Below are 20,359 nucleotides of genomic sequence, written 5' to 3' on the forward strand. Positions count from 1 at the left end.
AGAACATTTTCTGTAACCTTCCTTAGCCTTGTGCCTTGAGACAGTCCTGTCTCGGAGGTCTACAGAAAATTCCTTTGTCTTCATGCTTGGTTTGTGCTTTGACATGCACTGTCAAGCCTGGGACCTTATATAAACAGGTGTATGTCTTTTCAAATCATGTCCACTCAACCGAATTTACCACAGGTGGACTCCAATTATGCTGCTGAAACATCTCAAGAATGATCAATGGAAACAGAATGTACCGGAACTCAATTTAGAGCTTCACGGCAAAGGCTGTTAATACCTAAGTACATGTGATTTTTGTGATTTTTTGATTTTTAACTAATTTGGAATAAGGCTGTAACATAAAAAAATTTGAAAAAAGTGAAGCGCTATGAATACCTTCCGAATGCACTATATATAATGTTCATTGTACATCCATCTGTAAATATCACCATAGTTTCTCTATAGCTGCACTTTATAACATAACTATATCCTGCACTTGCTGCTATGGCACTCCTGGTTAGATCTAAACTGCATTTTGTTGCTTTGTACTTGTACACATGTAATGACAGTAAAGTTTAATCTAATCTAATCTAATCTAATCTAATCATGCTTCAAAATGTATTCTTTTGGGTACTCTTTTGCACATCTTGCTGTGTTAAAATGTTATGAAACATGCAACCACAGGATGGCAGTAGAGATCTTTGCACAGCAGAAAATAATCAGACGTAGTATGAGCATATGACTAAGAATAGCCTCCGACTGAGATGTTAATTTAGGATAAAACCAATTACGGGGCACAGAACGCAGTTCAGCATGTGTCACAAACAAACCCGCAGCCAATGTCCTCTCATAGGACAGAACAACAGAGCAGAGGATGATGAGGAAAAGGCTGATAAACACATTTACATAATACACAAGCAAATGTATGATTAAGCTTATGTAATATTGGTCTGCTACCAAACTCATTTCACAAACTGTTTTTGTATAAAAGTAATGCGCCAAGGTTATTACCCCAAGCATACTAGAACATTCACCACAGCAAAAGCTGACAGGAAAATGGAGGACAATCACAGGTGGAGCTAAAAGGGTTGTGCGTGTGTGTTTCTGGAGAGGATATCAATCGCACCTGAGGGACTGACACAGACAGTTCATAGCAGCAGGGATTTTACACTGAGTGATTAACAACATGTTTGATATGCCTCAAAGGGACAACAGATAAAAAGCATAGGCTACAGGAGAAACCTCAACATGGCAAGAAAGATGATCAGTGTCACATATAAATTAAGTGGTGTAATGATTACCTGGCTTTACTTGAGTGATTGGATCTGTGAAAGCCTCTAATGCTCACCAAGCCATCATTTAATCATTTAAATATAAAGTAAAAAAACAGTCTTTCTTGCTTTTCATTGGATCGGCCTTCAGCAGTGACATTTGCATTACACTCATCTGAGCTAAACTCAACTGAACTTCAACAGTGACATTTCTCTTTTACTCTCTTTTCTTCATCTATTTTAAGCTGCTGTCACACAATCTACATAGTAAAAATTGCTCTTGAATAAAGATGAATAAAAAAAACAATATTATAATCATTTTAAAAGCTTTAACTATGTTTTATTTATTTACCGGTTTATTTACTTACTGTATAATGTACACATTAGTGATATCAGAACATTACGGGAAGGTTAGCTTTTGGTTCCCTGAATGTTCCTTTTAAATTTTGATTTTGGTTGCCAAAATAAAAAAAAAAAGATCTGTAGTTTTTACTGTCACTGTGAATCTTATTGTCCCCTTTTAGGGTGATTTGTTCTGCAGCGTACTAGATTTATAACACATATATCATACCACACACTTGAGACAAATATTAAACAACATTAATAGTACTAAAAACAGCAACTACAGGTGTCTCAGGACAACATGAGAGCAGACCGGCCCAAATTCCAGGCACAAGTCCCTGACCGAAAATGCCTTCAGGTCCCCAACCCTCTAAATCAATGACAACGCAACCAGCAGAGCTGTCTTTAGGGACAGAAATCCCAAGGATACGAGTCAAGTGGTTCAAAGGGATCTCCGCGTAGGCTCATCAGCACTAACGCGAGATCCCAAGAGAGCATAAAAGGGGGGCGGGGTGGAAATACTCGAGTCGCACCTCTGAGGAACCGGATGATAAGATTATACCTTCCCACGGTGCTGCCATCTACCGCCTCATGATGAGCGAAAATGGCAGCCACTTAAACCTTCAGTGTGGAGGGTGACAGCCAACCTATCGTGAAGGAAAGAAAGCACAATGCTGATCTGCAAAAATCAGGGATCTTCTCGGCAAGAAGCGCACCACTCAGTGAATAGTCTCCACTTCAGGGCATAGACATGCCTCGTAGAGGGTGCTCTAGCCTGAGTGATGGTTATAACTACCACTATCGTTAGGTTACCTAAGTCTTCCTCACTGCATCTATGGACCACACGTGGAGGTTCCATAGATATAGGTGAGGGTGCCAAATGGTGCCCTGTCCCCGAGAGAGGAAGTCCTCTCTTAAAGTGATCTGCCAGGGAGGGGCCATGGCAAGGAGGGAGAATTCTGATATCCAGGTCTGGTTGGGCCAGAGAGGCGCAACTAGCAAGACCTGCTCCTCATCCTCCCTGCCTTTGCACAGTAACTGCAAGAGCAGACTCACTGGGGAAAACGCATATTTGCGCATGCCCTGAGGACAGCTGTGGGCCAGTGCATCTGTGCCGAGGGAGCCCTCGGTCAGGGAAAAGAACCACTGGCAATGGGTGTTCTCAGAGAAAGCAAATAGGTCAACCTGGACTTCCCCGAAGCGCGCCCATATCAACTGGATAGACGCAGAGTGGAGTCTCCATTTTCCAGGGGCCCAAAAAGCAGCTGTGAGAGATCTGCCCAAGTGCCAGCCGCAGAGCGGGGGACAACTGGGGTGGGTCACCCTTTTGCAAGAGCGAGCCGCGATCTTAGCTGCGCCACAGACATAACATCACAATGATGGCATGCACTGTCCCTGAGCACCACATTAACATGTTGGACCCCAGACATGCAATGCAGTGCTCGTGCCCATCATTCGGGGACAGGAAACCACCATATCCAAAAACGCACGGTCGGAACGACATCTTAAAAAAGACGCCCTGCACGGCCGTGTTGCTCTTTTAGGAAATTTCCTTCCTTATACAAACCGGCAAGGGAGAAGAACCCAGCTCGACCGTCTGCCACTGCGAATACACACTCTGGATAGGGAGAACCTGCTTCTCGATCTCTCTCTGTGTAGACAGGTTAGAGAAACCCTCAGTGACTCTCTTAGAAGCTAATGAAAGGCTCTGAAAGCGAAAAGGATGCCTCAGCTGAGCACATGCAGCGCTTATATGCCAAATTGATTGTCACTGACGACAGCTGTGCACGCTGACGCCGCCAACTCATTGGCGTTTCATTGGCCCGTTTTTATACTCTTTCAGATGACTGAATTCTGACAAAATCCCCATAAGTGAAAGTTTTCCACATAGCACTGAAGTTGCCTTCCCAAAGGGGAAACCCAAATGCAGTGAGGGATGTACAAATAAACAGATCAGACATTCACAATCACTGCTGCTCTTTTATTACATGCTCAGACTCCACTGTGTTGTTTTTATTATTAATGTTTATGGGTTTTACCTTCATAGAGCCAGTCAGCAAGTCCATTAAATATGACCCCCAGACTGCCTGTGGACACCAGGCGGATTGATGGGCTGTTGACTTGTGCTTTGTAGTAGATGTTATTTTCAAAGATGAAAATCTGTCAGGAAAAAAAAAATGACTGTAACACAGACTATTGTACCCCAACATTATTCCTGAAACTGAACACATTTAAAGTGCAAAATATCTTACAAGATATACGGCCATATAGATCTAAAATTTATTGTTTTGCCCAATGCAACTTAAAACTAAGGATGCCGTCAGCAACTCAAGAAAAAGAGGCTATACACACACAAGAAATGCTAATTATACAAAGAAATTGTTTGTTTTCAGAGAATTAATTGCTATATAGCGAGTTAGGAGGGAGGAATAGTATTTCTTTTTTTAATAGTGAAGAGTGTTTCTACAGGTGGTTTGTCAAGCCCACTCACCACTCACCTGTGAAACACTCAGAATTGCATAATATTTTGTTCGTTGTCCTGTGGTGTGGTGTGGGAAGAGAAGAGGGGATCCTGGCTTTGTTCACAGGGGTTCACGTGATTCGGGAAGAGATTGTGCTGTATTAGCAGAACAATTTTGTGTTTCATTCCAAAGCCTATTCTAAAAATATACATGTCTGTTTTGTGAATTTGAAATAGAAAGAATAGTGCAAGTGACTAAATAATGATCTACACTGCTTTCTGATTGTATACACCAGTAATACATCATTGAAAGAGATAGTTCACACAAAAATTAAAATTGTCATCAGTCTCCCTCCACTTGTCCCAAACCTGTTTGAGTTTCTTGTTTACTGTTGAACACAGTATTTTAAAGAAAGAACCATTGACCTCTATAAAATTTGTTGTTGTTCTACTATGAAAGTCAATACATACAGGTTTTCAACTTTCTTAATGAAGACACAAACCTTTATTTTTTTCTTCCGATAGAGGGTGCTAAACTTCAAAATGTAACTATTCACTTTATTCTCCATGTACGAGCGGGCCATTTGAATCTTTTTGGCTCAAGACTTTCAGTCTCATTCAGTTCTATTTATGTTTAGAGGTTAAAAGCAGCTCGCTCTGCTGCTTGATGTTGCAAACTGATATTTTCCTATTATACGATTCTGCTTTGTCTGTATAATCATGCCTACACTTGTTTGTAAAGCAAGTTGTTTGATTGTTTTTGCGTTTTATCATTTCTAGTCATTTCTCTAATATATTTCTCTAATCGAATGGGAAGTTCTAAAACAGTTGCAAAAACAAGTGCACTTCCGCATTGAAGAATAAGGTTAATAGATAATAAAAATTGCTTGCTTGTTGTTTAGATGAAGAAACTTACTTCAACTTACTAAAGTGCTCTAGCAGGGTTATAGATGACTTTTATTAAAATTGAATCCTGTTAATGAAAATAATAGGCAATAATGTATACCTTTAAAACCATGAGCACTGGGATCAAAGAGTCATAGTATTACTATGTAAAGAAAACATTTAAAGTCATTTAAATGGAATTTTACGTGGAATGTCTATCACTTCACTAAAATATTAACTGTTTATTAGTACTTATAAAGTATAATCTTATTTTGCATTCCCAATTGTACCCAACTACTACCCAATTAATTAACTACCTATTAATGAGTAGCTAATTGGTAGTTTATTTAGATAAAAGTGTATATATTAATGGTTTGTAAATTGCATGAGTTGGCATAAAAATAAAGCAAACCAAATTATTTATCAGTAAATTTTGTTCATTTTAATGCAATTCTAATCTTTAATTGACAAGACATCCCTTCTCTCTTGCAATAATATATTTTTATTTTCTGATGACGTGTTTACTGAAATGGGGTCAGGCCAAAAACCTGCCACACACAGAATACAGTACTACAATGCATTAGTGCATTAGTGCCCTCCACCTTTTCAGCAGGTTCCAGTTCCATGGGGATTTTAAAAACCTTAAATAAGCCATGAACCAAGCAGCCTCAAGGCAAATCACAGCATTACACACTTTGAAATAAAAATGTGAAAATCTGACAAAAAGACACCACTCACTTTGACTCTGATTAGAGGGATTTTCTGTACACAGCATCAAGGATAATGCATTTTTATGCATGAATTCTGCTATTAAACTTAATTGTTTTATAATGTAAGATGAATTAATGTTACCACATGGGTTCACCAATTAATTATTAACCTTAAATCTCACATCAAGTCAAGTTTTAAGGGATTGTTTGTTGTTGTTAATATCAAGAATCAGTCTCCCTATGAAAAAAGCTTTGATTTTGGAATCTGACCCTCATGCTTGATAGTGAACTTCAATCATACAATCAACCCCACCCAGGCTCATTCTATAAACGTATTGCTATACACATTTCTAGAGTGCTGCAATTACATCCCAGGAGGTACGTTTTTTTTTTTTTTTTTTTAAGTTTTTGTTTTCACAAATCCACCAGAGGTTGCTGATGCATTTTTCAAATTTGTCTTGCGAGTGCTGTTCTTACGTAAATCCACCAGATGCCGTTGTTGTCTGACTAACTGACTGACCCACCATCCTCCTCCCTAAACTCAGCTAGTAGTGTTTTTAAATGCACCAATTGACCAGCCCAACCACTTTCCTAAACCCAACCAACAGTTTTAAAAACAATCCAGAAAAAGAAAAGCCCTTGCCCAATTTCTACTGCATCTTCAGATTTTACCACATTCTCACCCTGTCATTTACTTGTTTATTTTATTTTTTGGCTTCTGTTTTTGTCTTACCCGCTTTCTGGAATTGTTCTTCGCTGAACTCGAACTGTATCGTTGTGATCAACTCCTCTATGCATTTCAAGTCCACCCACGTATGTGGCGAGCTACTGGACAGACTGGCAGAGATGGGGGACTCGAGTCACATGACTTGACTCGAGTCAAACTTAAGTCTCAAAATTTAGAACTTGTATGTTTTGTATGTCGCATTAAGGTTTTTTCTCAAATTATTCATGTGATGTGGGTATATGGTGTTTTTCAATCTGTGAGAAGCACTGATAGTATTGTATTTGTTTGCTAATGTTTAACGTTTTAGTTTTTTTACATTTTAGGGGTTAAGTTTAATCAAAAAAAGACTGCATTAAAACAATCTGTTAAATGCTATATTCCAGTTTTTTTACTTTTATGGAAATCTTCAGTGGAGTGTGTGCGTTTCCTTATCCAAGAAATTAAAGGAGAAAAGTAAAGAGTAAAAGTAAAGTAAAGAGAAAGTAAAGAAGCTAAATAGAGGAGGCTCGTTCAATATTTATCTTCATGCAGATGGACTGTTTTCTCACAAGTGAAGCATTCAGTTTTTCCACTTACAAAGTCTGCCATGTAAATAGCAACTGTGCCATGGCGTGACTAGGCTGACTCTTAAAGGGAATGGGAGATGAGACTCTGACTGGTTTAATGCAGATTATATTCAAAACAGACCCATAATTTATCAAGAGAATAAACAGAACCCTGTTAGAACATGCTCTGAACGCAAACATGCTTAAAAGATGTGCTTTAGACTTTGCGCCTAGATAGTTAAAATAGAGCCCTTTGGTAAATCACCAGGAATGATAAATGGCAGTAAACAGTAAAAATTACTACTTATGTTACAAACTGGTGTGTTTATAACAACACATTTAAACCAAAAATAAAGAAAGAAAGAAAGAAAGAAAGAAAGAAAGAAAGAAAGAAAATACCATTTTGCAACATCAAACAACATAGGCTGTTTTGTATGATTAAAAGTGATTGAGTAGGAAATCTTGACATGTTTTGTCCACTCTTAATTGAACATTAACGTGGACGATGGAATATTTGTTTTACAATTTATTACAATTTTGAAATCCCGAACTGTCATTCAAAGCTGGAAAATAATTAATGAAGAATTTCTGAAATGCACATGGTGGAAACGATAGAAAAAAAGTTCCAGAAACTCTCACCGTTTTGCTCCTTGTTTGCACTTTGTATAAATGATGATTCAAAAGCTCGTTCAAACAGTAAACTATTTTGCTGTATATCAAGGCCACTACATTTCATAAAAAGACACACTGTAGACAACAGCTTATTCTGTATATATACACACGCACACACACACACACACACACACACACACACACACACACACACACACACACACACACACACACACACACACACACATATACATATATATATATATATATATATATATATATATATATATATATATATATATACATTAGTATTTATATTTGTATTAAATGTATAAATCTTTTTTTTTTTACTACTTTATTTTATTTTTAACTACTACCTACTGTTTACTGTGTTTACAGTGTTTTTTATTATATATGTATGTTATTTTATTTTTATGTAAACTTTATAACTGCTTTGGCAAATATACAAAAATACATTTGTAACATTTGTCACGCCAATAAAGCAACTATTGAATTAAATTGAATTACTAAATCTTCACAGATGAACATCACTTGTGAATATTTACAACATTGTGCTACATTAATCAAGGTTGGTGACAGATTGTCTTCAGGATGATTGATAGCTGTGGGAGAGGTAGAGTGTGTTTATGTGTGAGTATGGGTCTGCTGGGATTTATTCAGCAGTTGAATCATGCTCAAAACCACAAAAATGCAAATCAAACAGGAAAAAATTACTTTAAAAGGACAAATAATAACACATTAATCTTACAATATGTCAATTTATGGTTGCTTAACAAACTGTAGCAAATTAAATGGAAAAATGACAAATTTAAAATTGCAATTGCATTAAATTTGAACTATAGTCATTTGTTGTGTTTAGCATTATTTTTTAAAAAGCCTGTGGTCTGTCTTGTTACCACCATGTTGGTAAATAATTGTAAAACTTTCCCCCCTGGCCTCTGACTAACACTGCACTTGCACCCTGGCATTTATCCGTTATTGTTAGGCATTCATCTGATCACTGCCATTTACTCTGAACATGAGCAGAAAGATTCATGATGAGGCAGACACACAGACAGACAGATAATGGCTCAGTGCTCTGTCATAAATCAGTTCAGATGAACAGAATTAATCACTGCTTTTCTGACATGGAGTCTAATGAGGAGGAAAACAGATGCAGACTTAAAGCTTCAAAAATGTGTCTACAACCTAGGCTCATTTGAAATACATGACTCAATTTTCTGCATAACCCTAAATATCTGGTTACATTACACAGCACTTTTCAGATGAAAAATCCACAGGAGACTATGGTTGACCTAAAGTGAGAGCATGACAAATATACTTTACAAATGCTTGAATGTACTGACTGATAATACTGTCCAAGAGGCATTTTAAAAATGGTTGCCAAGCCAAAAAGGACAACATAGGCTCATTCTGAAAACGTAGCCCTATACATTTCAGGAGATCACGAATTATGTAGCTAGAAGTACATATAGCTGCATTTCGTCTTTAAAATTAACGCTACAGGGTGGTATGACGCCATTCCTTTTCTCGCTTACTAGCAGACCGCTTATCTCCGATGGATGGCTTAACTGCTGTTCCCAGTTTGTCTTGTTAGCTCACCATGTACAGAGTTGACCACAACAACTGGATTCGATTCTGGCAAAGAACAGTCTGGGCTGGAAAAGGGGTTTTGACCAGTGATTTAACAAACACAAGCATAACACAAAACATTTTGTCAAACCATGTTTGCCCTGCCAAATTGACTGTAACATCTTAAAAATTTCAAATAAGCATATTTCATAATTTCAGAGTAATTTTGGATTAAATACATTTAAAATCACACTGAAAACATAAAATATCCTTTTAATCAGAGATTTAATCCTGTAGACTGAACAGGCCACTCTGAAACATTCTAAAATGATCACTGGATTTAGATGTACACTTTGGGCTATTCGTCCTGCTAGAAATTTCTTTGTATGGTCTAAAGATATCATAGTCTTTATCAAAATTACTTTAAATAATCATTTATGTCCTTTATACAATTCATTTAAAATACCACAATCAACACCAGTTTTCAACAGCAAAAGATCCCTATAACAAGACAGCGCCATTCTGCTCATGAGTATTTTTTTTTTTTCCCGAGACATACCCCTGATCAACGAGTCCAAAGAATTCCAGTTTGGTCACATAAAACCAAAAACGTTCAAGGTCACAGAATTAACCCTTCATTCCCCGAGGAGGGGAACGGAAGTGCTACTAAGTGGATTTGATCTTTGTGAAAATCCACGAAATGGGAGGATTCGGTTCAGAAACCGCTTGTCTGAAAAAGTATTGAACGGGCCAATGAATGCAATGAATTGGCAGCGTAAGCTTGCACAGCGAGCAAACGCCATCCTTTTAAGCTGAAGAGACTTTCAAACAGCTAAGGGACAGTCATTATGGCGACGGAGTATAGCACTTCCGTTCCCCTCCTCGGGGAACGAAGGGTTACTTCTGTAACCTCGAACTTTCCCCTTCGGTTGGGAAACTTCAGTGCTATTAAGTGGATTTATTCTTTGTGAAAATCCACGAAATGGGATTAACTATGGAAAGCGCCATAATGACTGCACCTTACCAACGCCCCCGATGAGGGGATAGTCAAGCAAGCGTGACGCACCCACATCATGGGAGGCGCGGTCCTCCAACGTGTCCCTGGCCCTAATTTATCCTACTTCAACAGAAGTCTTACGGATTTAGATATATTTTTTGGGAAGTCGTGAGCATCTAGATAATTCTAGGAAAATACGACAGTACGTTGAGAAGCGTGCAATCCCGATAGGGAGGACGCTGCGGAGGCCATCCGTTACCCAAGGGGGGATAGATGGCAGAATTTACATATGGACTAGCCCTAAAAAGGGGAAGTACGCATAGCAAAAGAGTGGTTAGTGGAGCGGGAAGACACGGGTCCGCCCAGGGGGGGGGACTTAACCGTGGCGGAATAAGCATATGGGATCGCCTAGTTGGGATCACGCATAGCAGGCACCTATACCCAAAACGCGGGCTGACCAGCGGGCAGACCAACAACGTAGTGGGCCAGCAAGTGACTCCTCCGCTGAGTCAGTGCTGGGGGCCACGGAGGAATCTGCAGGGCTCACCTGACGGGGAACTTTACTGACAGATAAAAAGGCGCACGTACCTCCATGTTAGGGAGAATGGTGCAGCAAGCGTGTTTCAACACCCTACCAAGTTATTTCCTCAATCACCAAGGGGTTACCTACCCTTGAGGAAACCGGCTCCACTCGCAGATTGTAAAACCTTGCAAATGTGTTGGGTGTCGCCCAGCCCGCAGCTCTACAATGTCTGTTAAAGAGGCGCCGCGTGCGCGCGCCCGAGAGGATGCGAAGTTCCAAGTGGAGTGTCACGCACTCTCGGGGGACGCGGCTCACCTTGGCACTGATAAGCGAGACAATGGCATCCACAATCCAGTGGGAAAACTTATTTCGGTACGGCACTTCCCTGCTGCCGACCGCCATAACAGACGAAGAGCTGCTCAGATGATCTAAACTCTGAGTGCGGTCCGGATAATACATTTACATTTACATTAAGTCATTTAGCAGACGCTTTTATCCAAAGCGACTTACAAATGAGGACAGGGAAGCAATTTACACAACTAAGAGCAACAATGAATAAGTGCTATAGGCAAGTTTCAGGTCTGTAAAGTCTAAGAAGGGAAGTATTAGTAGTATTAGTATTTTTTTTTTTTTGGGTACAGTTAGTGTGATATTCAGAGAGGCAATTGCAGATTAGGAAGTGAAGTGGAGACTAAATAGTTGAGTTTTTAGTCGTTTCTTGAAAATAGCGAGTGACTCTGCTGTTCTGATGCAGTTAGGGAGTTCATTCCACCAACTGGGCAGATTGAACGTGAGCGTTCGCGAAAGTGATTTCTTCCCTCTTTGGGATGGAACCACGAGGCGACGTTCATTCACAGAACGCAAGTTTCTGGAGGGCACATAGATCTGCAGAAGTGAGAGCAGATAAGAAGGAGCAAGGCCAGAAGTCACTTTGTAGGCAAACATCAGAGCTTTGAATTTGATGCGAGCAGGAACTGGCAGACAGTGCAAACGGACTAGCAGCGGAGTGACATGTGCTCGTTTAGGTTCATTGAAGACCACTCGTGCTGCTGCGTTCTGGAGCAGTTGAAGAGGCTTGATAGAGTTAGCTGGAAGCCCAGCTAGTAGAGAGTTGCAGTAATCCAGTTTGGAGAGAACAAGAGCTTAAACAAGGAGTTAAGCTGCATGTTCAGATAAGAAGGGTCGGATCTTCCTGATGTTATAGAGTTATAGAGTGTGAATCTGCACAATCGAGCAGTTCTAGAAATGTGGTCAGAGAAGTTTAGTTGGTCATCAATCGTTACTCCAAGGCTTTTCACCATTTTGGATGCAGTAATGGTTGTCCCATCCATCTGGATTGAAAAGTTATGGTGTAGAGTCGAGTTGGCCGAAACTACATAACTTTCCGTTTTTGCGAGGTTCAGCTGAAGATGATGATCTTTCATCCAGTGTGAAATATCCAACAGGCAATACGCAAGATGCGAACTGGACAATGAAGAAAGGGCTGGGTCTGCCTCCTCCGAGAGCAGCGCTTGCAGGCTCACTACCTAGTATTAAAACGGAGTGGTAGGAACCTTGGGCACATATCGCGGGTGGGGTCTCAGGACGTGAGAAAAAGCCAGCCCAATTACAGGCACGAGTCACTGACTGAAAAATGCCTCCGGGTCCCCGACCCTCTAATCGATATCAACGCAACCTGCAGAGCTGTCTTCAGGGACAGAAAGATACTGAGTCGAGGATCGAAGGGATTTGACGCGGCTTGTGTAGCGAGGGCGAGATCCTAAGAGGGCATGAGAGGGGGCGGGGTGGATTAATTCGCTTAGCGCCCCTGAGGAACCGGATGATGAGGTTATGCGTTCCCACGGTGCTGCCAGCCACCGCGTCATGAGAGCGGAGATGGCAGCCACGTAACCTTGAGTGTGGAGGGCGACAGCCTGCTCTCCAGCTTCTCTCGGCGTAAAGAAAGCACAACGCTGATCTGGCAAATTACAGGGGTCCTCTCTGTGAGAGATGTACTATTCAGTGAATAGACTCCACTTCAGGGCATAGGCACGCTCGGGGAGGGGGCTCTAGCCCGAGTGACAGTAATAGCCACCGCAATCGGAGGTTACCTAAGTCTTCCTCGCATCTAAGGACCTCCAAAGATCAGCGAGGGTGCCAGATGGTGCCCTGTCCCAGAGAGAGTAGGTGCTCTCTCAAAGGGAACTGCCAGGGGAGGGCTGTCACGAGGGAGAGCTCTGATATTCAGGTCCGGTTGAGCCAGAGGGGCGCAACCAGCAACCTGTTCCTCGTCCTCCCTGACCTTGCACAGTAACTGCGCGAGCAGGCTCACTGGGGGAAACGAGTATTTGCGTATGGCCCGAGGCCAGCTGTAAGCCAGTGCATCCGTGCCGAGAGCACTCGGTCAGGGAAAGAACAACTGGCAATGAGCGATCTTGGGGGGAAGCAACAGATTGATCTGGGCTTCCCCGAATCGCGCCCATATCAGCTGAACAGACTCGAGGTGGAGTCTCCATTCTCCAGGACGTAAGGCTGCCGTGAGAGGGCATCGGCTGCACGGTTGAGCTTGCCTAAATATGAATGGCGTGCAGCGATTTCAGCCGCGGATGACTCCAGAGGAGCAGACGGCAGGCGAGGTGAGACATGCGGCGAGAGCGTATACCCCCGCCGCCTGACCAGCACGTGTTGCCACTCCAGCACCGGAAAAAAACGGTGGAGATCGAGGAACACTGTCAACAGCTCAAGGTGATATGCCAATGCAACTAGGTACCTTTCCACAGTTCTGCAGCCGCATGCCTGCACACACAGCCCCCCAGCCCGTGTTGGAAGCGTCTGTTGAACGACAACAAGACTGGATGCCTGTCCTAGAGGCACTCAGGCCTGTAGGAAAGAGGGGTCGCTCCAAGGGCTGAGGGCACGGCGACACAGCGCAGTAACGGAGACTCGGTGTGCGCGCGTGCCATGCGCGTCTGGGGACTCGATCATGAAGCCAGTGCTGCAGTGGTCTCATATAGAGTAATCCGAGCGGCGTGAAGCGGCTGCGAATGCCATATGTCCCAGGAGCCTCTGAAATAGTTTCAGTGGGACCACTATTTTACTGTCGAGCTCTCTCAGACAGTACAGCATCAGCTGAGGTGACCGAGTCCAGCATCAGCTGCCATGGTGACCGAGTCCAGCTCCATCCCGAGGAAAGAGATCCTCCGCACGGGGGCAAGTTTGCTCTTTTCTCGGTTGACCTGAAGCCCCAGTAGGCAGAGATGCCGAAGCACCTTGTCCCTGTGCATAATCAATTGCTCTCGCGAGTGGGCTAAAATCAGCCAGTCGTTAAAATAATTGAGTATGCGGATGCCCGCGAGCCGAAGGGGCGCTAAGGCACCCTCCGCGAGTTTGGTGAAGACCCACGGAAACAGGGAGAGCCCAAAGTGGAGGACCTTGTATTGCCACGCTCGACCTTCGAACGCAAACCGCAGAAACTGGCGGTGGCGTGGAAGAATGGAGACATGAAATATGCATCCTTCAGGTCCATGGCTGCAAACCAATCCCGAGGACGAACGCATTGGAGAATGCGGCTCTGCGTGAGCATTCTGAACGGCAGCCTGTGCAGACAGCAATTCAAAACGCGCAGAAGGATTGTTCGTGACCCACTGCTCTTTCTGGGTACGATGAAGTATGGGCTGAAAAACCCACTCTCCATCTCGGCTGGAGGAACTGGCTCGATTGCACCCTTCGCCAGGAGGGCAACAATCTCCTCTCGCAAGACAGGGGCGGACAGGGGGTTGACCCTTGTGAGATACACGCCCGTGAACTTGGGGGGCCGTTTCGTGAACTGAATCGCGTAACCGAGCCGATTGTGCGTATGAGCCACCGCGAGGGGCTGGCCTGCGCTAACCAGGCAGGCAAAGCCCTCGCTAATGGAGTCAACGCTACAATCGCTGACGTACCAGCGGTGGGGCAGCGCGGAGTGGGTGTGCTGATCCGGGAAACGTGGGGGTCCTGCGGAAGAGCTGAAGGAGAGCGATTCGCTCTGGCTCCGCACCCTGACACCGGAAAGGGGGCTGGAGGGCTGAGGGAAAGGAGACCATCCCCCCAGCGCTCGTGAGCCACTGGCGAAGCCGGAAGGCAGCGCGTCCCGGAGTGGCAAGGTTCGTGCTGTCACATCCGGGGAAGGGAAAAAGTTCTCTTTCATTGATGTTTTTATGGCAGTAAAAAGTGCCGTTGGAAATGGGGCCCCGCCCTCCAGCAGGGAAAGAGCAAGTTCCCTCTTCTCCAGATGGCATGTCCCAGGGACGCTTCGCGGTCCGTTGCCGGACTTAGCGGCGTTCTGGGCAGGGGGAGCTGCCTGCTTCCGAGGTGCCCGATGCGCTCGCTTCGCCAGAGGCGTGTGCGGGGGCGGAGCAGCTCTCTTAGGCGGGCGCCTTCGGCCAGGAGCAGGTATGAATGGCACGGCGGGCGGAGCGGGCTACGGACCGCCGATAAGACATCACCCATTGACTGCTCTCTCAACGCCTTGAATTCCTGGGTGAATTCACAGACGGTGTCGCCGAACATGGCTTGAGATATGGGGAAGTCAAGAAAACGGACTTTGTCGACTTCGCGCATATCAGCCAGGGGTGGCGCTCCTGGATCACTAATGTCGACATCGTCCTCCCCAACGCACACGCAGCGGACTCAGTAGTCCGAAGAGCTAAGTCGGCGGCGGTGCGGAGCTCGTAAGCCTGGGTTGGACCCACCCTCGTGCAGCTCAGCCAGCGCCTGCGCTTTGTAGCGCTGGTAGGTGGCTATCGCATGCAAGGCGGAAGCAGCCTGGCCCGCAGCTATGTAAGCTCTAGCTCCGGGGGGGCAGAAAACTTACAGGCTTTGGATGGGGGACGAGGCTGTTCCACCGTCAAGAGTGGTGAGGGTAGAGGGACACGCAGCATGAGCAGAGAAAAGTGCTCTTCAAGACCGCGTGAGCCTACTGTGGACCTCCGGGAAGAAGAGAACGCCCCTCTAGTCGGTCCGGGAGCAGCCCGGGAAAGCACGGCTAACATGTCAGTTACAGGATCCGTAGTGACAGCGCTCACCTGCCCAGAGGGGGCGAGCGGGTCTGGATCATCATCGGACACTGAAAGCCCACCCTCCAATGCCGCGGTGGATGTCTGGTCTCCGGTGTCATCGGGCGTAAGGGCTACCATCTGTTAGACGGATCGCTTCCCACGCCCGAAGCTTGGATGGAGCACTTAGAGGAGCGGGAGGTCCGCGGGCCCGTGGGCGACGGATTATCTCTCGCTGAAACCCTCAGATCTGCCCGAGTGCCCGCTGCAGAGCAGGGGACAACTGGGGTGGTTCGCCCTTTTGCAAAGGCTAGCCGCGATCTTTACTGCGCAACAGTCATGGCATCGCAATGACGACATGAACTGCCCGCGAGCAGCGCATTAACATGCTGGACCCCCCAGGCATGCAACGCAGTGCCCGTGCCCATTATGCGAGGACAGGAAACCACCGCATCCAGAAATGCACAGTCGGAGCGCCTTCCTGAAAAGGACGTGCTGCACGACTGTGTTGCTCTTTCTGTGAAATTTGCAACTTTATACCCACCGCTCTGGAGGACCGGACCCAAAGAACGCAAGGCAAGGGAGAAACCCAGCTCGACTGTCTGCCGCTGCATGTACACACTCTGGACCGGGAGAATGCTCTCGTTCGCTCAGAATCGCTGGATCACAGCAGGAGGAACCCTCATCGACTCGATCAGAAAGTCTCTGAAGCGAAAAGGATGGCGTTTGCTCGCTCCAGGTGTGCTTATATGCTGGGATAATTGGCAATGAAGCACACCTATGCAAGCTTACGCTACCAATTCATTGCATTCATTGGCCCGTTCAATACTCTTTCAGACATGCGGCTTCTGAACCGAATCCTCCCATTTCGTGGATTTTCACAAAGATCAAATCCTCTTAATAGCACTGAAGTTCCCCAACCGAAGGGGAACATTCCTTCAGAATTGTACAGCTCTTTCTAAATCAATTTTAGTATAGTCAGTTTTGCCTTTAATGAACAAGCTATTTGCCAATGATTTTATTCCCCTTCATGATATTATACAGGTTTTCAGGACACATTTTAGACTAAGGACTATAGCTACTGTATATCAGGCATGACTTCAGGAACTGTAATAGTCCATTTCAACTGAGTGGTATGGTTTAGTACAGTACAGTATGCATCTTTGTCTGTTTCTACTGACTGCAATAGCAATATAGTACACTTTCCCTTTTTGGCATCCTTTCATAAAGGTACCTAGCACAACAGTACAGTACAGGGGACAGCTGTGGCCTAGTGGTTATTGAATTGGATTTGGGATTAAAAGGTCACGGGGTTGAGCCCTGGCTCTGGGAGGGATTTTAGGTGGTGGAGTGAATATCTAGTGCTTTGACCACCCTAAATACCACAGCTGTAAGATCTGTGAGCAAGGCACCAATCCCCCTAATGCTCCCTTGGTGCTGCAGAAATGCTCCAGGTGTGTTCACAGGGTGTTTGTTCACTTGGATGGGTTAAATGCAGAGTAAATGCATTTAACCATGTCATGACTTTCCTCTCTTATAGGATGGAGCAAGCTGCTGAATGCTCTTGGTTTACAGAGAATTGTCAATTGAGCATGAAACAAGCAAGCAGAATGACATGACAGAAAAGGTCATTCCTAAACACACAGCTGAAACACAACACGGAAATAATTCAATGATGCTGTGCTATTGAGCTGAAATAAAGCTTGTCATCATTTTGGGACAAACAGCCACAGCCAAAAAAAACAAAAATATGACCTGCAGTATGTTCTCCAATGTTGTTTACACAGTCTAAACACATGGAAAGTGCAGGAGGCACTGCTTTTTCTGTCCACTTATACATTTAAAAGTTATGCTTAGAATGAGAATGACCTTGATTGCTACTGTCTACCATACACCTCAGCTACCAAGAAAAGTACAACTGGCAGTGGAAATGCGAGAGACCAAAATAGAAACTTACTGTACTGTACTGTACTAAACCATACTGCAATACGGAAACGATGTATTGGTGTCTTCGTAGTGTTTATAAAGCAATAAGAATAATCTTCTCCATAGTTCTTGTTATACTTGTCTTGACTTTCCCATATCTGCTACTCAGTTTTCAAAAATATATGGGGTAAATTTATTTGTGCAACAGCCGAAACTAATGAAAGATTGTGAGGCTTTTTTACATCTGAAAAGGCCCACAGAAGCTCACAGGTGTGACCCAAACAAAAGAACCGTGTTCCTCAGGAAGCCCATGTTGGTTATAAGCTGTTTTGGGTATTCTACAGTCTCCAGTGGGAGTTCATATCATATTGCTGTAACTAGAATGAAGTTCTTGAACAATGACAAGTTAAAATCACTGCTTTAAGTTTTCTTCCTGGTCAGTTTACTTTTTTACTCCCATAGGTGTTTTATTTAGTTAATATTTAGCCGCGCCATATTGGTGTTTTGTAACATCTAGGGCTCTATTTTGACAGTCCATGCGCAAAGTGCAAAGCGCAGGGCGCAAACGTATTCAGGGCAAGTCAGAATCCACTCTTGCTAATATAAGGATGGAAAAGTTTTCTTTGGTCCCAAAGGGTTGAGTTTATTTTCTTAATGAGTTTTAGGTGTGTTTTGAGAACAAACCAATCACACTCTCCTCTCCCATTCCCTTAAGGAGTCAGTTATGTCGCGGCATGGTGCATTTGCTATTTACATGACGTCAAGTAAGTGGAAGTGGAAAAACTGAGTATTTCATTAGCAAGAAAACAGTTAAACAGAGCATCTGCAGCGAGAGAATGAGAGATAAATTCGTAAATTTCACATTAACTCTCGTGGATAGGGAAACCTTATACGCACAGACATCAATTAGCCTATAAATAATTAATTTTGTTTGATAAGTGCAAATATTTGTTTCAAAACTATTTCTAAATTCAGTTTTAATTTACAGCAAACTAATAAATGAACAATAATAACGAAGTGTGGTCAAAAACCTGAGTTATATATTAATACACATGCTATGCCCCATGTTGTCTAAAACCTGACAGGTGGACAAATCTAAGCTTGTGTTTAATAATACTGCTAATAATAATAGCATTATACAAAAGCAAATTGTTATGAATGAAGTGAAAAAGCCTCCCGAGATGAAGAAGACATGGAGGCAGTGTTTTTTATATTTATGTAGGCTAGAAAATAATATGTTTTGTAATATTTTAATTCTTTATATTTATATCCCATATATATATTTGTAAATAAGTTAATTAACTTAAAAAAAACTTAATAAAGTAAACTTAATAACTTAACTAAATAACTTAATTCCTTCGTGTTTTCCCAACCCAAATTGATTGTGCGCAGCTCAGCATTGTTTTTTACATTGCGTGAGCCAAGGCCAATGAGTCCAACAGACTCAAATAAAATAAAGATTTAAAATAAAATAAGAACTGTGACAGCCTGTGTCCTAAATTCTCATTTTCTCTCTCTCTCTCTAGATTTACAGTTTGAGCTACACCCCTTATTACAACAGCATTTCTTCTCACTACAATGAAGCTATAAAAGGCACTTGTCTATGTAGCCATTGAGGCAGTTTAGTAGATGTTGGCAAAGTGCCAGAGGCATGTGTCCATGTTCTGGCTCTTGTCCCATTGTCTATACTGTATGCTGTTCTCCATCACACCTGTGATGCGCAGCGACTCCTCAACATCTCTATTTCTGCTTATCCATGACTGGCCTATTGATCCATCTCATGCTATTTTGCCCCGCAAGGAGCCTGTGATGTGACCTTCATTGTAGGGTCTGGATCTTGTAACGGCCCCTGCTGATTACTCTGTCACGGAAAACTAATAGCTGGAGGAGTCACTAGAGCGCAGGACAGCATAAGGCCACCTGCAAAATTATACACCTGTGGCTCTGCTCACACACACACACACATACAACACAGGTAGTTGGGTTTGTATACAGCTGTATTATATTCTTCTTCTTGTTTCGACACAATAATGCAATAATGTTTCTTTGCTCAAAAAAATGTCTGTGATTTTAGCTGTAAAAAATGCTACAGTAAAAGTCTGTAACCTGATTAACAGTAAACTTACATCAAAGGGATGCTTCACCCAAAACTAAAAGTGTTGTCATCATTTACTCGTCCATTACTTGTTTCAAACCTGTTTGTCTTTCTTTTTTCTGTTGAACACAAAAGAAGTCAATGGTTGTGAGTCTCTTCAAAATAACTTCTTTTGTATTTAACAGAATAAAGTAACTTATAAAGGTTTGGAACCAATTGTGGGTGAGTAAATAGTGAGTATATTTTCATAAAATAGCCACTTTACTTTTTATGTTTTTTTTATTTATTTATTCATTTATTTGTTGTTTTTTTTGCTGTTGTTGTTGACATTATTATTCCTATTTTTTCCTTCTTTACATACATCTAATTTTCATAAGTAATGTTTATTGAATTACTTTAGCTTAATGTGCTGGTGTTAATTGTTGTGCGAATGACACAACACATAACATCTTCTATATAATAGTATGTTTCACTGCTTGTGGAGCTGTTTGTGATGATCTCATTATCACCTACTTTTGGTGGTGCTTTTGTTTGTGTAGCAAACGTACACAGTGTAGATGTTGATATTTAAAATCCTTGCAGTATTAAAACTGTAAATGTATGAAATACATCAGTTTACTGTAAAAATGTGGTATCTTCTTTATTTTCAGCCGTAAGGTTCTGCCAACCACTGTT

The 20,359-nt window shown here is 42.9% G+C and overlaps 1 protein-coding gene across 1 annotated transcript in view; it reads right to left on the bottom strand.

Moving 5' to 3' along the window:
- The window catches only part of dpp6b (dipeptidyl-peptidase 6b), a gene marked incomplete in the record, with an annotated part of 226,674 nt that overhangs the window by 32,667 nt on the left and 173,648 nt on the right, over window positions 1-20,359 (bottom strand). The window contains 1 exon segment of the mRNA NM_001115122.1: window positions 3,638-3,758. Coding sequence (NP_001108594.1) covers window positions 3,638-3,758 — 121 coding nt within the window.

Source organism: Danio rerio, chromosome 2, assembly GCF_052040795.2.
Source record: "Danio rerio strain M-AB ecotype USA chromosome 2, GRCz13ab, whole genome shotgun sequence".
NCBI classification, from domain to species: Eukaryota; Metazoa; Chordata; class Actinopteri; order Cypriniformes; family Danionidae; genus Danio; species Danio rerio.